The 22,002-nt window shown below is 37.2% G+C and overlaps 1 protein-coding gene across 4 annotated transcripts in view; it reads right to left on the bottom strand.

The window, feature by feature from the left end:
* Positions 1–22,002, bottom strand: part of PARD3B (par-3 family cell polarity regulator beta) — a 391,710-nt gene that overhangs the window by 350,803 nt on the left and 18,905 nt on the right. For all 4 annotated transcript variants that reach the window (XM_063162314.1, XM_063162315.1, XM_063162316.1 and 1 more), the window contains exon 2: positions 15,365–15,466. In XM_063162314.1, coding sequence (XP_063018384.1) covers positions 15,365–15,466 — 102 coding nt within the window. The remainder of the gene's footprint in view (positions 1–15,364; positions 15,467–22,002) is intronic.

The following is a 22,002-nucleotide window of genomic DNA, read 5'->3' as shown; positions in this document are numbered from 1 at the left end:
ATGTTAGGTGCCTCTGCCTAACACAAGAACTAAGAGACAAAGAAAGGATCTGCTCTCATCCCTAAATAGTAAGGATATTCTGTTCACTACCCTCTCCACAGGAGGCCAAGTACTGCATCTTGTTCCTAATTTCCCAGAAAAAATACAGTACATTGTAGGTCAAATGGGAAGGGTAACATCCAGTTCCAACAATTAGAGGCAGCAAGCAACAGAACATAAAGACCATAGAGGGCTAAAAGATGCTTTGGTTTTTCTTGGGATAGAAGCACTCTAGGAATTATCTTTACAAATGTCTGCACTTACAGAACACTGTACCAGAAATAAACAGTTCCTCAGTTTTAAAAGATAGTTCAATTTTCTCTGCATCAGATTCAGTCAATAATGTGTCTTCCATTAACTGGATGAAACTATTTTCTACTACTCGAAACTCTACTGCAGAAAAATTAAACAGGCAATTAAGATGGTGTTTATAATATGTTCACAGTACAAGTCTGGGTTTAGTGGTTTTTTTTTTCCTAAAAGTAAGGAATATACTGGGGAAAAAGCCAAGTACTGGAAGTCTCAATAACACCCACTGTTTATAATGCAATCAAATGCTAACTCAAGATAAAAATACTTCAAACCCTGTTTGTAATTCTTCCTCAATTCTATTCTATATTACTTGAAGATATTTAAACTATGTTTATATTTTCAGCTATCCTCCACAGAGTGGCTAGTGTTACTAAGCAGACAGCCAACAGCAAAAGGAACCATTGGAAGTATTTACTCATGTGCTTTAAGCATTTGGGACTATTTCTAAATTTCACTTTTGAAGAAATACATAAGCCACAAGAAACCACTTCTCACCTGAATTTTCAGCAGTTACACCACATTTTTATCTGCATTAATATAGGGGTACAGGTGTGCATGTAGGTCTAAACGGTCTGCCACCCTTTGCCTATCAGGAAGCTGTACATAATCATCCTCACCTTTCCTACTCTGAGGTTACCAGCCAGGTAGGTCTTATACAATATTGGTGCATATTAACTTCCAATCTGAGTTCTACTACCAAAATATGGTTAATTAAAGCAGAAAAGCAGGCAGCCCACAAACACCTGGTGCCCGACGTTTATAATGATCCAGAGCATTCTGAACCTTTTGACATAACTTTCCCAGTGCCTGCTGACAGGAATGTCCAAGTTTGGATTTTTGAAATAGTTGTTGATCAATTAAGTATCACAGCACAAGAACATGCTTTTCAGTCCACCCACAGTCTCTGTTTCCAGGTCTTGTACTGCTTTTCAGACCTCCAGACTGTAGAATTATTCATATCCTCATTAGTTTTAATGAAGGAAAGTTGAAGTTCCAACTGCTGCAATTATCAGGTTTTCCTCCCCTATATGGTGACCAATCATCAAGTTTTCTAAACTTTGAAGCAGCACAGCTAATCAGCATAGCTCCAAAGCTCTTTCTGCTGCAGCATAATTCTCCAAATCTTTTTTCTTTTGGTCCAAGGAGGTGAAAAATAAGTCCTCTGCAATATTTTTGACTTCATGAAACACAGCTTCTTGGTTGCCAAACTACATTTGGATGAAGCAGTACACAGATTTTTTTTTTAAAAAATGCCCACACACCTGTCCTAAAACTTAATTCTAAAACCTCTTTAAGAGCCAGACCTGCAGGGCAGGATGAGAGGCTATGCCAGCAGATACCTTCTTCCAGGGGAACAGACAGAACTTCCAAACAAACTGGATACAAGAGCAACAGCCAGAACAGGAAGGTACATGAAGTGGTACAGGACAGTTCTTACTACATGTTCAGTCACAACTTCTAAGTCATTATAGAAATTATTCATATATTCTCTGCCTTCCAAGAAACAAATAGAATTTCCTTGATCAGAGGACAGTGGCAAAAATTAGAGTGTGAAATGGCAACAAAATTTCTGAAACCTGTGAGCTACTACAGCAAAGAAAGCCCAGCTCAACAAAGCAGCACAGTCAAAGGAGTGAAAGATGGTCCTGTTTTCTCAAGGACATCTATAGCCCAATTCTAGTGAATTATTGCTTAGCAACACAATTTGGAACTGAAGTTCTTCCTGTAGTGATTGCAAGCAAAGAACAGGACTCAACTCCCAATGTACCACAGCAGCATGGGCGCTTCATAAATGCTATCAGCCAACACCTTCCCTTACCCAGAACTGTGGCCTCTCACCACTTCTGGCAAAACCAGAGCCCACAAAAGTAATTAATTTGGAAAACTGTTCTGGGTAAAAACAATTGGATTTTATGCCTGTGTCAAATTAGTTTAAATGTAGAACTGCTCTTGTATGGTTCAGAGGACAAGAGCATCAGGACTGGGTGGGGACATAAATTCAAAATCAAATGCACACTTAGGTTGGCTCAAGGCTGCCACCAAAGCACAGCTAAGGTAAAACTAAGCCTAAGAAACATTCACCGTCTATGACTGCCTCTTCTGGAAGAGAAGCCTTCAGCTCCCATAAAAAGCCTCTTTTCCAGAGACAAAGGAAACTTAAAAGGCTATGGAAGCACAGCTGTAAGCAACTGCTGCCACCTTCACTTTGGCATGAGAAGACTAGGACAGCATTCTAAAATGGTTATAGAGAAATGGGAATGTGAATCACTTATGTAAGATGTAAAGAGACCCTATATAGCTGTAAGTCCCTTGCTGTATCTCAGGCTAGCTTTGTGAGGGCTGGATGATGCTGGGAAGGTTTTTGAGAAAGGGATTCTGAACACAAAAATGTTTTATCTTTGTAGGCTTTCATCTTCACAAAAAAAAAAAGAATCTTATAGAGAAGAAAAAAGAACCAATCTTTGCTAAAGTGTACTTTGTATTTTATTTCTTGGATTAACTTCTACTCTCTCCAAATAATTTATTTTCCCAGGTTGTGTTTATACATGAGACTCAATAGTATTCTAGCTGTGAAGGTGTTACTTAAATAGCCATTAAGTGAATGCTGCTACTATTCAAAATAACAAAATAGAAGCTGTTATCCAAAAGGAGAAATTGAAATTCTTCACTCCTTTATTTAACAGTTACTATAACCAGTTTGCAGGGAGGAGGCACAGAAATAAGAACTACAGTGCTATACAAGGATTACAAATAAAGCCAGGGGGTAGTTTTAGCTTCATACAAGATCTGGTAACTTGAAAACTAAATACACCACACATGGTGATCAAAGCTTCTTATATAATGCGTTTCATATCTACCTTCAGCAGTTTAACTGCAATGTCACAAAAGGACAGCAAAGTATCTTAAGACACCTAATTCCTGTTGCTGCATTGTTTGTCCATCTCACTATCCTTATTCTACACTGACCCACAGGAACTTCTTGATCATACACATTTTTTCCTTGAGGCTTTGACTGCTACAGGGAGATATTAGATATAAAGGAAAGTTTTGGAAAAACCTTCCTTAAAGGCTGAACATAAAAGGATGTAAGAAACATGTCTTCTAAGAAAAACTTTCACAACTGTTAATATGAAATGCATTAGCGCCATATGAAAGATTCCTCGGATTTTAAACACGTAAAACATTAAGATCAGGAAAATCTCAGTTCTCTGAAATTCACTTCTTTGATTTCTTATCAGTCAGTAATCTTTGTGTAGTCCCAGGAAGGCAAGCAATCATAACTTGAAAGTGCCACTGGGTCAAGCTTCACCTAGCAGCTTAAGCTTAGGACCTCAATCAACAGCAAATGAAGACATTTCTTCAGCAAAAGAAGAACAAGTCTTCATCTTCTCTAACAGAAGTTCTTCCAAGAAAATTATTAGCAACTTGATTACATTAACTTGATTGCATGATCTACCATGGTGCATTTTATTATCCTTGAGAATTACACCTTAAAGTTAAAAATGCATTGGAAAAGGTGTACTTTAAAAAAAACCTAATTACTATAATTACTATAGCCTGCTAAATAGTTTCATAAGCATAGAACTTGAGTTCATCGAAAAGTTAGCTCTTATTTTGTTTGAAAAAGCAAAGACGACATGAAATGGCTCCATCAGGAAGATAATAACCAAAAAAATCCCCTATGAACTGAAAACTGTCTAGTTTTAATTAGTAAAAAATCACAAACCACAAAGAAATGCAACTCTGCAAAAACAATGGTATAACGCAATGTACTATTTGAATGCTGTTACAGGAAACCACATAATGCACATCTGTATTTGGCTAGCTGTTCATGCATTTTGACTATTGCTAGTCCTCAATTTTCAACAAAAAGCAACAGAAAAAAAGAAACTTCAACTAAGGTAAAAACCAATCAACTTCATTTTTAAAACTACCCTTTGCCATATATTGTTTGCAATTCTACATCCTTTTACAAACATAAATGTATTTTAAATAGCCTAGAAGTAAAAGCTACATTTTATTCAGCCACAATTATCCTGCAGTGCTTTATCAAATGTTTTTATCTTAAGGGTTCTTCTGGTACAGGAAGCCAGAAAGAACAAGCTAAAGGTAGCCTAGATGTCCTAAATTCTTTCCTCCAGTTCCAGCATTCTGTCCCGAAAGAGGGAACAGTACATGACAACCTCTCAGAAGTCAGCATTTCTGCAGCTGCTCTTTGGCCACAGGAGAAACTGTGTCACTGCTTTCTGCTGTTACCTTAGGTGGTAAAGTGACAGCAGAAAGCACCGGCACAGTTGTACTCACAGTTCTCAGGCTGGTCTTCCTCCAGGAACCCAGACTTCTGACAGCCAGAAATGTCTGTCCTCCTCTGTGAGCTCAGTCCACCACCAGCTGTTCTGGAGATACATTGCTTCCTTCTCCATGACAGTCCCTGTCCTCAAAGGCAATGGGAAGCCTACTCTAAAAATCATGTTTAACATCTTTGCTCTTCACACCACTTCTTTCACACTTGTCCAAAATGGTTCTAAAAAACAAGTAAATTCCAATTATTCTTAAGATTCAGCTATGCTTCAACCACAAAGCTGCCTCCTGAGCTGAAGTATGGAGCCAGTGCCCTTCTCTGACTTTTGAAGTTAAACTAGGATAGACTTGCTATTAAACTCCATATTGCATACCTCAAGAAGTTGGCACATGTGTGCAAGGTTCTATGTGTGCACTTTCATAGGCAATTTGCAATATATTTTCCTCAAACATGGCCACTATGCCCTAAATAAAATAAGGGTTGATGACTCAAACCTGCACATAAGAATTGAGCTGGTTTTGTTTTAATACTTATAGGAGGTATTTGCTTTCACAATACCAGTGGAATTAGGCATCTCCCTAGTACACCACCCCCCATTACAAATTGTTTTCAACTGCTTAAATATAAGTCAGATTTCTACCAGTGTTTCAAAACTTTAAACAAGCTTTAACTTTCCAAAGAGAAGAGCCAGAGGACTTAAAAGAACCAAACTTGATACAGGAGTTGTGTACTGATATAAAATAAGGAAACCTTACTATACTGCGGCATTTTCCCAAAATTTCGGTACCCGGAACAACATCAATTCATTGGGCAGAGCACAGTCTAAAAAGGAATTAAATACCAGTACAAAACTTCTCCTTCACCACTGGGAAACAAAGCATTTCACAGTGGGTGTTTAATTCCTTGTACTGAAAGAATCTTTGCAGTCCCAACTGTAAAAGGGAACTAAAACCCATTCCCTCATTCAATCTCAATAGGATATTTGCTACAGTAGTATCATAAATAGTTTCTCTAGTGTTTTAACACCATTACTGTAAAAATTTTCTTCCTTCTCATCTACTCTAAATTGGCCTTCTTTCAGTTTAAAACCATCACCTCTTGTTCTATTATAACAGGCCTTGCTAAAAATTTTGTCCCCACCTTTCTTACAGGCCCCCTTAAAAGTACTGAACAGTTGCAATGAATCTCCTCGAAGTCACCTTTTCTCCAGGCTGAACAACCCCAATTCTCTCAGCTTCCAAAACATATTGTAATTAAACCCCTACGTGGAAGTATTTAAGAGCTCAGGTTACTTTATATAACAAGACAATCCACCAAATTATCTTCCCACCACAAGGCTACAGCATTTTACAATGCATATTACTCCTTTGGTAAGCATTAACATGTGTGTGCTTAAAGACACTTAAGCATCAACACGTGTATACATAATTCCAAATATTTGTTACATCAATGAAAATCACTAAGAAGGAGTAACTCTTCCACCAGGTTATGCTTACACAAAGAGATATTAAGCTTCTTTTCATCAGGAAATCTGAATGTTCATTCAGTTCATTGTGGCCACATGCACTTAGAATGACCTCCCTCACTCCCTCCACCCGTTTTATTGTGCAAGGGACAGAAACCAGACAGCCTCACTTGTCAGACCACCAATTAGCTACAGTACTTAGCGCCCAGATGACAAAACACATTTTCAGATCAAGAGAAAGTGTCATAGCTGTGCAGCTGAATACCCCCCAAAAACTAAGAGATCCAGGTCCCAAACTTTCTGTGTTGCTCTGTGTTTTTAATATTCTGAAGAGCCAAAACACAGATCAGAGGGATCAAAAGAACACCAAACTAGAAAAGCACAAGTTTACATCAAGAGAAATTTACATGAAGAGAAATTTAACTCCCAAAACCTCCCATTTAGCATTTAAATGGGAAATCTTATTCCAAAACTATCAGGAATTTTGTTAGTGTCACAGGTCCACTGTCACAGTTACTTAACTTTTTAAAATCTGAAACAAGTAATGGAATACTTATCACTTTTTGGAAAAAATCTGGTAGTTACAGATGTTCAGAGAAAGAGATCACAGTTCAGAATGTTCAAACACAAACATTCCACTGGAAAAAAATAAAACTGAGGTGTCCATCTGGTAGGAACCTTCACGCACACACTGCTGCTGAAGTAGATAGAGCTGAAATAAGTAACCATTGCAAGATGTTACAAGATATCTATTTTCAGAAAAAATACATTATACATCACTAAATTTGTAAAAGCTTATAAATTCTTCTAGGATAAACAGGAGGCAAATTTATGCATACAGTCATCTTGCTACAGCTCTGAGTCTATAAAATTGAATTTTCTTTAACAATCTAAGCAACATCTGACCACGTATCTGTTCCTAAAGTTACAAACTTATCTTGAAGCATATTGCTAGACCTGAAGTTTATAACAAGAATGTTTCCAGTAACCAGAAGCACATGATAGTGTAATTGCACATCCCAGAATGTAATACCACACTTAAAAAACGGTTATTTCAATGATTACACTAATGAGTTCTGAACTTCCAACCCATGTGCATACAGTTTCATAATTACACAGCTTGAAATCCTCATCAGCAAATCCAAATGCTCCTGAAATCCAAATCATTTTATAATCTTGAATAATGCATGGCACCTCTGCAGCAATAAATTAAAACAAATTTCATAAAAATGCAAAGCTTCATAATCTGTATTCTAAAAGACAGTGCATTACTAAAATAAAGTGCTGCTTAGTAAGTACTAACAACAGTGGTTTGTTGACCCCTCCCCTTGGTATTTACAGTTCAGACCCTATGTCAGAAATAAACAGGCCAACTCCTACCAAAATATCCTTTTTTGTATATATTTATATGTATATGGTGGCTTACAGCGTATCCTACTACAAAGAGTGAAATCAGACATCTGTTTCCTAAACAAGCACTGGCTCAAAATTGCATGAAACTTTTCCCTCCTGAAAAGTGTGAAAACATGTTTTTAAAAATAGGCTGCAGCTTGACTGGTTTACATATTATTTTGTCAATAGTAAAAACAAAACTCCATCCTAGTTCTTTGAAGGGCCAGCAAATCAAGGTCTACAGTTTCTCTATAAGAACAACCCCAGCCCCAATGCCTTTCTTTTGTTTGATTGATTTTGAACTATTGATAAACCCTAGACAAACTCAGTGGAAATTCTGAACAAGCATCAGTGCTGTCCTTTTGAATGAGTCCAAAAGCCTTGTCAAGATGACAAGAAAAGTCATTATTACAATCAATGAAAAATCATACAATTGTTTTGGTTGGAAGGGAACATAAAGATCATCCAGTTCTATATGCCTGCCACGGGCAGAGACTCCATCCACCAGACCAGGATGTGCTCAGAGCCCCATCCAGCCTAGCCTTGAACACTTCCAGGGATGGGGCATCCACAGCTTCTCTGGGGAACCTGTGCCAGTGCCTCACCACCCTCACATTGAAGAATTTGCTCCTGATATCTTATCTGTCTCCTCCTTTACTTTAGAAACATTTCCACTTGTCCTGTCACCAACTTCCCAAATAAAATGTTTCTCTCCCTCATTTTTATCATCTTTTAGGCACTGAGGTCTCCCTGGAGCCTTCTCTTCTCCAGGCTGAACAATCCCAACTCTCTCACCCTGTGTTCACAGAATAGGTGCTCCTTCCCTCAAATCTACTTTGTGGGCCTCCTCTGGACCCTCTCCAACAGGCCCACATCTTTCTTGTGCTGAGCAATCCTGACCTGAACTCAGTATTCCAGACTGAGTCTCGTGAGAGCAGAATAGAGAGGGAGAAACACCTCCCCCAGCTTGCTGGCAATGCTTCCTTTAATGCAGCCCAAAAGGATTGACACCCCGTTTTGTTCTTGGATTTTCTTGCATCCCACAGTTCCATACCGTTAGGGGCTACCAAGGATAAAGGTTATTATTTAAAATATGCCCTTTCTAATACTTCCCTTCCTTGTGGACATATGATCTATTGCTAACCATCAGACACCTGAAGAGTCTCTACTGGGACTCCCTTGACAGAACAGAAATGGCATGGAGCTTTTATTCACAGTTCTGTTTTGTCTTTATAACTTCATCACTCAGAACTACATATGAATATTTAAATAAACAAATACTGTCAGCAACAACAATTTCATATCCTAATAACCCTGATTATTGGATATAATAGCTGAAACATTACAAAGAATTTACACAATGAAGAAGTAGAGTACTGTAAACTTTGAGCAAATCTGTTCATACTGTATTACGCTTTTGGAGGTTGTAAACATGCTATTCAGAATATAAGTTAAATCCATTTTCATTTTAACAATTAAGGATTTGAAAGAAGAAGGCATAATTAGTTATACTTTTGCTAATAAAATTTTAAGATCTCTGGGTATCTGTAGTATCTCATTACTGAAATCACAAAATAGAAACACAAAACCAGAGGCAGTGAGGAAGAGTCACAAACAGCTACACATATTCTGGCAGAGACACTAATCATAACTTTACAATTATAATAAGGGGGGAAAAACCAAAAAGGCATTAAAGTCAAATCAAAGAACAGCAGGCCTTACACACAGAGTTTTGCCAAATTTTTGCAAGTTTATTTTCCTCATATTGATCACAACAGGCTTTTTGATCTGCTAATCCCTTGGTTTACCTCATTAACAGCAAGGAACTAAACATCAAAATTGGCCTCTTAACACCCATTTTCCCAAAAAGGCATTCAAATTTACAGAAGCATAACCAAGACACTGCCAGAAGCCCTAAGTGTCAGAAGTCTGAAGTGTGTATTTCCTGCAGCCAGCTCAACAGTCAGCAAGAGCACATGCATTAGAGCAATAACAGGACATGGTATTAACCAACTAAATGTCATAAAACATTGTGTCAAAGCCCTAGTCCAGAACAATATTAACCACTTTAAAAGGAAGAAAAGTTGTAATTTTTTTCTTCTTTGATTCCTCTTTCTTTTTGTTTCAGGTTTTATGAAAGACACAAATCATCCAAGTTATAACACACCATTTTGAACTATCCTGTCCATTGCAGGCTTCCAATGTTGCCTCCATATTACATGAAACTAACAGCACCAAACTGCTTTCTGCGCTAACAGACACATCTCCCACATTCTTATAAAGGGATTTTTTAAACTTCTCCAAGGAAAACTTGCCCAATACGCAGTCATTTGTAGAGGAGTCTACATAAAAAAAGCACTGCAGCATAAGCTTCCATAGGCAAAAATTTTCAGCTGTAAGGAAGTCTCACATCTCTTCCAGTTTCTCCCACATAAATATAATATACTATTGTACAACAAACTGAAGAATAAAAACCCCTTTAGTCAATACCCCAGTTACCAGAAAGTTACAAAACCCTAGAGAGCTCAATTACACTCAATTACTTAGAAGTCTGGAGTTGGAACAGCTTTTCTCTACCTCAAGTATGCATTATTTGCATACTATACTATATCATGTATTTGAGAATCATGTCATGCAACAAAAAAGCTGCAAAGCTTGACTTTCACAGGCTCTGCTGGCACACTGGGAGGTAACTTAAAACAGTATTGAGGCCTCTGCCACCTGCATCCAGGGGAAGCTTTTAAAGCAGCAATGCTGTAAGTCCATGTGAGAAGAAACTGCCTCAGAACACCCCAGTCCTTTATTTAAAGTAGTGAGACTTTTCTATCGACTTGGCCCCTTGTCATATCTCACTTAATGTTGCCATTTTTCATCTTGAGGTAGAAATTTTCCTTATCACCTCACAGACAGTTAGAGCTTCTATATTTACCTAAGGGTTACCGTGGCTCTGATTCACTTCTCTTTCATGAGGAATTTGATGGTTGAATAGAATAGAAACTGATCAAAGGTAGAATTAGCTCATTATAACTTAAATACACATTACACATTAGAGTATGCCATCACTTCCACAGTCAAAATGACAACCCTCAAGGTCTACAGAGTCAAATCCAGGTCAAAAAATAACTGCTCTACAGTGCTAAACCCAGACACCCATCACTCCCAGTGACTAAACCTGCCTGCAAACAACAGAAAAGTTCCAAATCCACTGGCAGAAAACACGCCTGTCAGCATATTTTTCTACCTGGAAAAACATTTCTTTTGTATAATTATATCAGTCTTGAAGTTAACATCTGCTTTATTTTTATTGCTTTGTTGAAAAATCTTCTCCAAACCAGCCTCACACTTGCAAAATCATCACTGAAACTAAAGCTACCTGCAAAGGCTTCTGTCTGAAGTAGGGCTTCAAAGAGTTACTTAGCATTTGTGACAAAAGCTTCAGCCAGATCTAGAGCTTCTTATCAGGAGCATGCATGGGCCCAATAGCCATTTTGAACAGCCAGCAGCTGATTTCCCTAGCAGTAGGAGACCATCCAGGAGACATGTTTTTTTCAATATTGCATTTCTGCTGTAGTGAGCTGCGAAGAAGAACTCATTGATTTTCCTATTTAATATTTCATTAAATGCTTAGCTAAAATAGGTATCTGAGCTACACTTAATTCATATCATTTACCTGATATCATCATTAGAAACACTTAAATGAGAGTTGCAGTCACTACAAATGTTGATAGAGTGTCACTATTTCAGCATTTCACTGACGTTGCTTTGTGTCCTTCAAAAGCTTCTGCTGCTGTTAAAAATCCCTACTCATCTATATTTAACAAAGACACCCAAGAAAAAACTAAATTTCTAAGATCATACTGTTATCCTGCTATTTCAGTGGCAGCACACTGCCCATCACAATGACTTTTTTTATTTCTTCCACTTCTAAAAAAACCACCCCACACCACAGAACACCCGCCACCGTTAGCAGCAGCACTGCCAACAAACAAGTCCCTGGAGAGCTTAAAGCCACATCACCTCCTGGGATGACATGCCTAATCTTTCACCATCAGCACTGATCAGAAAATGTACCTTTACAAAAATTTCAGCAGCTTTGTTGGCTCAACTGTAGCTACTGCAATACTGCCCTTGCAAACCCAGTCTTAGAAAACAACACCCAAAATATCCACAAAAACCGAAAAGTACCAAGCAACAAGAAAAAGACACAAAAGCAAACAAACAGATGAAAAAACCCTACAAAAGAACCCAAAACAACCCAAAAAAACCCCAGCACCCTGGCAGCAGACCATCTCCTACTTCAGAAGGGCTCTGTTAAAAAAGCACACCTGTAAACATGCTTTGCTTGTATTTAATCCTGTCAAAATATGAACATATATATACATATAAAGTTTGATATAAAGTCTATTTTCCTTGTAGATCCCTACGTTTATTCAGAAAGCAGAACTGTTCTGATTGAGGAAGCTTGTTGTCCTATAAGCAAAGCAAGTTTTAACTTAACACAGGCTTTCATTTACATCGTCTTAGCCTCCCCAGGTGTTTGCTAGTATACAAAAACATGATTCCATATAAACATCAGCAGGAAGTTTAGATCGTTATATTAAGTTTATGCATTTCAGACATGTGCCAGGCACCTCCATGAAAGGAAACATTTGGTACTCTATCTTTGACACAGTAAAGAAATTTTCTCAGAACATTTTCTTGCTGAAGAGTTCATTTCAAGTGGGAAATCTGCTAAGAACAGTATACAAAGAGGACTCTATTTATAACTTCAACATTAAAATCAGACAATTTAAATAGCATGTTCTTATTCAACTGACAATTTGGGGATTTTAATTAATTCATCATTCAGAATATCAGGACATGAACCAATTGATGGATAATGTGCTGAAGACAAGCTATTTTAAAGCTATTCTACAAAACTATGTCAACTAGCTTTGGACATCCAATTTAGGTCACAGATTATTGCTGAGGCAACAGCAGCAAGAGAGACTCTCGGCCAGCAGAATTTCCAAAGCATTTTCACATGACATGTTACCAAGCCTATGAAATACTAATTTAGATCTGTTTTATAGGCAATTAAAAAATGCCACTCTGTCCAGCATAACTGTGCAGTTGACAGCTGCACAGTTGAACTTTGATTAATCTGGAGTTCAAGAGGAAGTCAGGAAGTTAATGTAAGCAGAGCTCAAAACCACTGCCACTCCCAGTGATGGGCATTACACATTCCAGTGCCATTACTTCAGGGCTGAACTTCACCATTTACTCCGTTTTTTGGTTCCCTCCCATTCATTCACTAACCCACCACAGCACTTGCTGCTTACCTCATGAGTAGTTGTGCCTCCTTAACAGTCTATTGTTAAGGACTGTCAAAAGCTTTTGAAATTCCAAATAAATTCTATCTGATAGCACTCTGCCTGTTTTGTTGTCACAGTGAAAGAATTCAATAGATTAGCAAAGACATTTTCCTCTGAAGAAACTGTGCTAATTTACTGCTATCAAAGTACGATCTAGAGCAGATTATCTCTTCAAAAAGCAGCAGCATTTCCTCTGCCACTGAAGAAGAGTTTGATGGTAAGCAGTGCCAAACACACCTTTGGTTAAAGGCACTGAGGTTAAGTGCAAGCTTATTTTTATAGAGAGTGACTGATTTAATGTGAAACTCTGTCACTGGCTTGGATGAACAGCAAAGGATCACAAGGACAAGGGAGCAACAAACCTGTGGCCTATTCATTTACTGCATATACAGATAATAATAACCAAAGGCAAGCAGAGCACAGATAAATGTACCAAAAATTCCTTCATCTATTCAGGGACTTTAAACACCAAATAAGATAGCAGGCCAATCTGACCTGATCATCTCCTCCCCATTTTTGCAAAGCTTAAAAGATCCCCTAGTAGAGATTCTCAGTGTGAAATAACACTGGTAAAGGCTCAAAGACTAACAGGCCCCAGTAAAGCTATCAAAACTATTTGTAAGCCTTTTATAGGGCTGGTTCTTTGGTATCAGATCATATCAAACTTTGTAAGTAGGTAGTATGGACAGCTCCTTACATATGCTATGGCCCAATTCCACTCTCAAATGAAAGAATTTTTCAACCTCTTAGACCAGCAGATCCCCTAAAACATTCTCCCTTTCTTTAATCAAAAAAATCTGGTTTTTCACTGCAGCTGCTCTGTTCAGCAAGTCTCTTATCCCTGTTTCACCAAGCTGCTCTGAAGAAAATAAGATGACAGTGATACATCCCTTGTAATTGAGATATCAGAGGAAGAGAAATTGAGGCGTTTGCTGTACTCCTAAACCACACCAGACCACTTCAAAGAGTAAGACTCAAGTTTCCCAGCGAGTTTTCCCTAAGGCAGCCTCAGAGCCTCACTTAGCACTGTCATAACTGAGGAAGCTTAGACCCACAGCTGTGACCTAGAAGCTTATTCAGCTACACAGTCAGTGACAGCCACTGACAAGGTATAGCACAGGCTCTGGTCACAAGTTAAAAACTACATGGCATATCAAATATTCTGCACATTGATGCTCACATTTCCACAAGAGCTCCTCTACCAGTACTTCAGAGAAAATCCTGGGTAAATGTGCTAATTTTCATTAACTAATGAGACCAGCAAAACATTTCTCTTTGATGTAATATCTCATTTTATGACATCTTATGCTTATGGTTTTATTCTTTATACACAGCTGTTCAATTTCAGAACTCAATCCTTTTGTCTCCAAACACTCCTAAAAAAAAGTCTTAAGGTGCTTTAAGTGTACTTTCAGTAAATATGGACAAGCAAGAAACACAAATATGATAAAAAGAAAATATAACAGTTCCACTGTTTTTAAAAATTCCCACACAAACCACCCTAAAATGACACTGAAGTACACCCTAAACAATTTTTTTTCTAAGATACAAAGAAGCAGCATCCCATTAATCATAAATAAAACGTTCTGCTTTGTTTTAAGTCATTGAGGAACCAACACAGCATACAAAACTACCAATTCTGTTTGCAATATACTAAATTATTTTTAAGTCATCAAGCATATGGCACTTTAAATAGACAAAGCAATTTATCTAAAAGCACAAGCATATCCCATATTTGGATCTTCAGTTTAAAGCCATTAATTTTTGTTCTTCTGATTTTATGAAGAAAAAAAGAAAGATAAAATCAGCAAAGTTTCATAAATAATACCCCTCCTTCTCTATGCTGAATAAGTCACCAATAAGTTTCCTAAAACTAAACTTTTCTGACAACTAAAAAAGATTAAAAGAGATTTCTCTGCAATTACTACTACCCAGACAAGAAATTTGTCTTATTTTAATTGAAATTTAGAGACTCACAGCTTTTAAAATGAATCAGCGGCCTGCTCAGACTTTCAGTAGCAAATCATAGGAACTCCTCTCAAAATTTAACAGTTCAAGGAGCTGTTCTTGTCATCACAAGATTTGTCCATTTTGTCACTCTCAACCATGACATTTGAGTGATTCTCAATTTAATTCCATGCAAAGGCAGTGATTATAAAAGATATTTCACACGGCATTTATTTTTAAGTGGCATAAAAAAGAAAAAAATTCTTGTAAACCCCACATTTTTCACCATGGTATTTGAATATAGAAATAAAAGGAAACACAGAACTGCATTAAAAGGTTAAGCCCTAAGTGAACCCTGCCAGGCTTCTCTTCTCACTGCTTGGGTCATATTTCCCACTCCTCCATTCTGCTCCAAAAGGGGAGAGTTACAGCAGTTATGGGCACACGTGTTTAAGAATATTTAACATCCATTTCACCTGCCATATATCCAAGAAATGAGAAAGCAGCATTTGTTACTTGAAAAGACACATAACATTTTCATACAAGCTTTACCTTATCTTTGTCTTCCACAACATCTGCCAGCACATCATCTGGGTCCAGGATTCCTCCATCTGTATACTCCAGGTGGTGAATATTTACCCAGGAAGCTGGATCCTGTAAGACAGATACAAGACTTCTTAACCTACCCTTGCATGATTTCAGTGCTAGCAGACATAGCAGTTGTGTGTCCCACTTATTTTCCACCTACTTCCCTCTATAATCACGAGGTAGAAGATTGGAGCCACTGCTCAAAATTGAAACTGAGAACAAATGAAAACTGCAGATGAAAAACAAGGCAATACCTACAGAACACTACACAAAAAAAAAAAATCTTTAAAACATATATTTTGATTTCCTTATCAATCTCTATCTAATTTGAATAGTAAATTTAAAACAATAAAAAATTCTTTTTGTTTTACAATACTTTAAAGATAGAATATTTTGGTTATTATCAGCATAAACAAATACAAACATATGTATGTATGTATATATATATATATATATATATATATATATATATATATATATATATATATATATATATATATATATATATATATATATATATATATATATATATATATACGGATTGGCATGCACCCCTCCTGACAGGTTGTGGGGAGGCATATCTATATATTTTTAGACATATAAAATACATCCATCATTTCTTTCTCTGAGGCAGATAATCCTATTGTGGCAAAAAAACGCAAATGAATAAGTAAATTCCAGTTTGCTTTCAGAAATAAATACTCTCAAATTCCAATGCAACACTGTGTACCATATTAATAGGGATCAGATTAATTCTCCAAAACGAATGGTTTCTCCATAGGTTATTAACTCCTTCAATAACCAGGAGTTCAGCCATCACTCCACTGACCCTGAAGCCAGAAGGCTCCGAGTGTACGGCTCAACAGCAAATTCTCCCTGACAGGAAATACAAAATGAGAGAGCAGACACACAGCCTGTAGCCACTGCCCCAAACTACACCAGCTACCTGTGTACACAGCTTCCAAGAGGTATTTATGGCTGAACTGCCTTAGTTAAGACTTATCCTCCTAGGACCAGTTCTTGTGGTTTAATGAGCACATGGCAGCTCAGTGAGTCACAGTGATGTGTGTGAGTACTCTGAGCTATCAGCACTGATGAACACTGCATCTGCTACAGCAAATGAAGGAAGAAAACATGCCTGGTTAGGATTATAAAGCATATTTGAGTCCTCCATCAAATATTATGGAGAGTGGCCAGAATATGCTAAAATTAAGGGCCAGGAAAGGGGCATGCACACACATAGCTTTGAGAAATGTTTCAGAAATGGACAACCAAAGGATGACAACTGATGACCTGCAACTGAGGGTTAAGTGTAACTACAGTACAGCTGTGTAAGAACCACACAACTAAGCATCTAAAAGTATATCAATTTGTAACATGTCCATTTAATCTCTAATTTACCTCTTACTACAGTTATTTCATTTTGCAATGAAATCACCCATTTGTGAAATAGCAAATGTTTGTTCATTCTAAGTACCACATACTCTTAAACTTTGTAATTTTGAGCATCAATTAATATGCTTTTTTCCTCTGCAAAGTGATAAAGTGTGGAAAACTATTACAGCTCAAATTTCTATCTTTAGGCCCAGGGCTTAGGTATTTTTACCATAACCATAAAACTCTAAGATGAAAAGGCAGAAAAGAAACATACCTTTATGCAATAAATAAGCACTTTAATTGAGATTATACAATTTACCTAATGCAGTTACCTTGGAAAATGAGTATTAGTTTGACCCTAACAATAAAATTACAAAATATGATACTCTGAAACCAGAACACATCAGGAGCTACAGATGTTCCTCCTGAACCTTTTAACTAATGCAACCACAAAGCTTTTAATAGTTAACAGCATAATTGAAAATCACTCCTGTTAACTGGACAAACTTCTGTGGCTAACCTATTTGGCTGAAGATACATTAAAACCTGCTCTATTATGCTGCTGAAGAATTAAGAACATAGATGATGTTTAAAAATACACAGCTGATTAGAATATTTTGCTTTCAGTGTTCACTTCTATTTGTGATTCAGTAACTGTACCAACAGAGATGAGTCATTGAAACAGAAACAAAGAAAAAACAAGTGCAAAACCCTATTGTTCCAAAAGAATGATGCAAGTTGGCAGGACACAAGCTCAAGACACATAGCCACCCTAAACTACATTAAATTTAACAAATTCTTAACCCTCTTTTACTTTGGGCCACAGCAAAAACAGTAATTGAATTATTTTTATTAGTGGAAAATCTCTAAAAGTTTCAAAGAACAGAAGATGCCATTCCTCACCAATCTTTTGGAACAAGTGTGGCCTATGTAAGATTCTTTAAAAGAAAACAATGACAATTCACACTGAAATACAAGAGCTAAAACAGGGCAGGATTCACAGCTTGTTTTGAAGAAAAATACTTAATGGCTTAGCCACATACTGTGGCTCAGGTACACACAGTATGAACACACTACAACCTTCAGATATCAAGGACTCTCCAGTTACAATAACCACCACAGACTAGAGCAAGACTGAATGCTTGCTGCCTCAGAAATAAAAATGTGAATGGCTTCTATTAGCATATAAACTTCATCCCTGAAACTTAAAAACCCATGCTGGGAACAGGGAGCTTTTCTTAAACTTGTTTGATGAAGCAAACAGTAACGACTGCTAGATAGCCCAGGTTATCACCCACACAGTCACAAAAGTAACAATGGTTCATCTGACCAGCAATTCCACTTGGCCATTCAAAAAGATTTTAAAGTCAGAGAACATTTCCTCCTCTTTCAATGAACTGCCAACACTGCCATGCATTGGATACAATGTATCCATACCAAAAAACTAAACACACAACAACCAAAAAGACCAAAAAACCAACAACTAAAATCAATACATCCATTTCTTCTGTGTTTTCTTTGCTTGCACCAGTAGTCCAGACAGCTTCACTAAATGAAACATTAATATTTTAGAAAACTCATTACTTAAAACAACCTATTAACTGTTGTCCTCTTATTGCAAAGGTTCCCATACCTTCTTGGTGATTTCTCATGGCCATCTCCTTGCAGCACTGACTCCTTCTTCACAGCACAACCAACAAACTCCATCTCTCTTCACTGCACAACCAACAAACTGCAACTTTTTGTAGCACTCATCTTCTTATTGGACACAGCTGTGACCTGTTAAGGGCAGGCCTGTTCCTAATCTTTGGTGATTAGCACAGCTGCAACTCCTCAGGTGTGAGACTAACTTCTGCACTATTTTCTTACATGCTATCCCTCCACAATTAACCACCAGCAGACATAAAAGTTGAGTATCAAAAATTCCAAACAGCACCACATCCACACGCATAAGCACAAACTCACATTTTGCACGTTATTTAGAGCTCAAGAGGAGTAGAACAGGTCCAAAATATAACCATGGTACACCCAAGAATCATTATCAGAGAAAGTGAAACTTGCTCAGGAAAAGGACTGTCGTATTTTAAGGTTCTTATGATTTACAATGATAGAACAATCAAAAGGGGCATCAAGAACACTTCAGGTTTCCATGTGTTTTAGAACTCCTAGGCAGGAGATAGACTGCCTTTCTAAAGTAACAGAGTAACTTTATAGTTCATAAAGTATATGAGTGAAAGCCTTGCAAAACATCTTGCTGATTCTACAGTGTCTCCTGAATGGTCCGAGTCAGAACCCCGTAACAGAGATGACAGGCTGTGCAAAGGGTCAGTGCCAGACAGCTTCAACAAAATAACACTTCTCACCTGCTGAAAGCAGCAAATGCTGGATAACACCCCATTTTTGATCAGGGAAGAGATTGATTAAGAGCATACTTACTTAGCAGGTACTTGCTGAGAACCTATGAATTATAAAGGAAAATAAGTCTAACAACTGTATTCTAAAATACTAGGACAAGTTTTGGGGTGGTTTTTTAGATGATTGATTGTTACTTCTCTAAGTTTTTTTAGCTTGAGATTGAAATTTTATTCTAATGAATGACCGTGTCTAGAATGATTCTTCACTGTATCTTTTTAGTCATCATCATTAAAACTTGATATGCTTAAAAAGAATTACTTAAGTTTTGAAAAATAAAAAAAAACTCTTGTAAAAATAAAACCCTAATAGAGCCTGGAAGTTCTGGGCAGCCATCAGGTATGATTACCTGAATCTATTTGTGCTCCTAAATTCTCTCCTGTTAGGAAGTTCATCTTGAAGAAAACAAACTATGGTTCCAAAAAATCCTAGCATCACAACTGGGGAGAAGCTGTCTCACTGCACAGTACATAGCCCCTAGGCAGAAATTCAGCTGAGGTACAAACTTGTAACAATCTACGTATAGAAGACGTATGACTAAGTTACCTGGTATAATTCATAACAGCACTTGGCAAATGAATATTGAACAGTTACTCTGATGTGCATTTTACCTTAGGGTGCAAGTCATGTTTGCGTTTAACATCAAGCCACTTAAAAGCTGTTTATCATCATTTCCTTTATGTGTGGGAGAACACTTGAGGAATTACTATGCAAATATTTACCAAATGTTAAATTAAAGCCAGGTCACACAAATGCACAAGTGCAATGTAGGCAGAGAAGTGACATAAATTTTAAAAAATGGGCTTGACATTCATTTTGTCACAGAATTCTGACTTAGCTGTTGTCACCTAATACAACACCATCACTGTTCAAATAGTCTAAAACAGGTTCAAGAATTCTACACATTTATTTTCAGTCAACATATTCACTCAAATGAAAAACCAATCCATTTATAATTGAAGCACTCTCATTTATTGTTAGCTTTTAAAATAAATCAATAAATCCACATTTTTTTGTATCAGAAAGCTGGAGTGCATTCTTGATTATTTTTGTTCCCAACTCCAATAGAAAAGTACCAGTCTCCTTTTCTGAAAGCTAAGCAACGTAGCTGATAAATGTTAGAATCCACACTGGGTATTTCTGACTGTTAATGAACAAGAGAATCCAAACAAGTTTAAATATGTTTCAGCTGACCATCAATAAAATAAACACCACCACTTAATGATTTCACAATTAATTATTGTTTGATGCTGTATTTTGTTCCACTGCGCAGAACGCATAAAATTAATAGCAAACCCTCTCCTGGAATTTTTAATTAAATATAGTAACAATGGGATGCACTTAAAAAAAGCAGAAATAGGACTGACTTAAAATTGCTCCTTGCGCTGGTATTTCTGAAGTACATCCACATCAATGCTCCACTAGAGCAAACAGACTCCAATGCAATACAGCATTAAATTGGAAATCATATATGTCTGTTCCACATACACAACAAGGGAATAAATGTTAGGCCAAACTTGGCAGAAGGAGAGGCCTCTGGTCATATTGTTTTCTGCGACTTAGACAGTAAAAGTAAAACTAAAAATCCCATAATCATAAAATATTTTCTGATAAAGAGATATTTTAGGTTAAGGTCAGTAAAAGAGGTCTTCTACGCCTTATCATTTTTCAATTCTAAATTGTAATGTGATGCATTACCTCAATATATTAAGTAGTATTTAATGATTTCTATAAGCATTTTAAGGGTACACAGTGTAACCTCATTACACAGAGCCAAACAGCACTAAGTATTCGTTACTCTCAGACCACAGCTTGGGGAGCAGAGCACAAAAAGCAGCTTGGAGAGGAACATATGGATGAGATTGTTCACAGCCTCAAACCTGATCTCAAAATCCTTCTCAAAGTTTATCACCAAATTAGACGAGCCTTAAGCCACCTCCAAACAAGCCTGAAATGGTACTTTATTCAAATTTCATCTCAGCTGCCACCAACAGGGATGTCATCTTCAACTGTAGTAGAGATGGGGCTGTTTTTACAGCGATATGAGTACTGAGTTTCCAAAATCAAGAACTGATCACAAAGTAAACATTGCGCACTACAGACTATCACAGTCTGGAGCTGAACAGTTAGCGCTCAGCAACAACATAACATGCATGCATTGATGTCCTTGTACAGCCTAAGACAAACCCAAAGGGAAAAACCAAACGCCCCAATATGCATCACACCCCATTCTTACAGCAGGCAAACAACCACCACTTCTACTCTCTTCATATGTACAAATGTAGAATTGTATCACTGCATACAACATTGTAGGTTACAGACATAATTTTATGGAATAAAAGGAGCCACAAGAAGTTTCTGTAAGACTCAAAGACGAACAGCTATCTGCACAAGAGATTAAGTCCGTTCCAGACATTACTGAATGCAGCAATTCCTGGCACAGACCTGACCTGAATAAGCCTCCCCATATGATGTGCATGAGTATACATCATACCTGCATATATATATTTACACACACACTTGGAACTGAGTACAAATTTGGTCTCCTTTTCACAAACTTCAAAAAATAGTCATAAAGTAATATTTAGGTTTCATTGCTCAGGAAGCTTCCAGAGTTTACTTTACATTACACATAACAGAGGACGTTACAAGCTGATATTTTTAGGTCTCACTGTTGAAAAAATAAATTCTTACCTCTAATTAATTACATTGTCTTTATAGCATAACATTAACCAACACATTTTTAACCCTTTCCAGTTAGAAATTCAAAAGCAGCAGAAATCTTTAAGATAATACAAGGAAGAGAAACATGC

Source organism: Melospiza melodia, chromosome 8, assembly GCF_035770615.1.
Source record: "Melospiza melodia melodia isolate bMelMel2 chromosome 8, bMelMel2.pri, whole genome shotgun sequence".
NCBI classification, from domain to species: Eukaryota; Metazoa; Chordata; class Aves; order Passeriformes; family Passerellidae; genus Melospiza; species Melospiza melodia.
The sequence above is the reverse complement of the archived record's forward strand: the minus strand, read 5'-3'. Positions and strand labels throughout refer to the sequence as shown.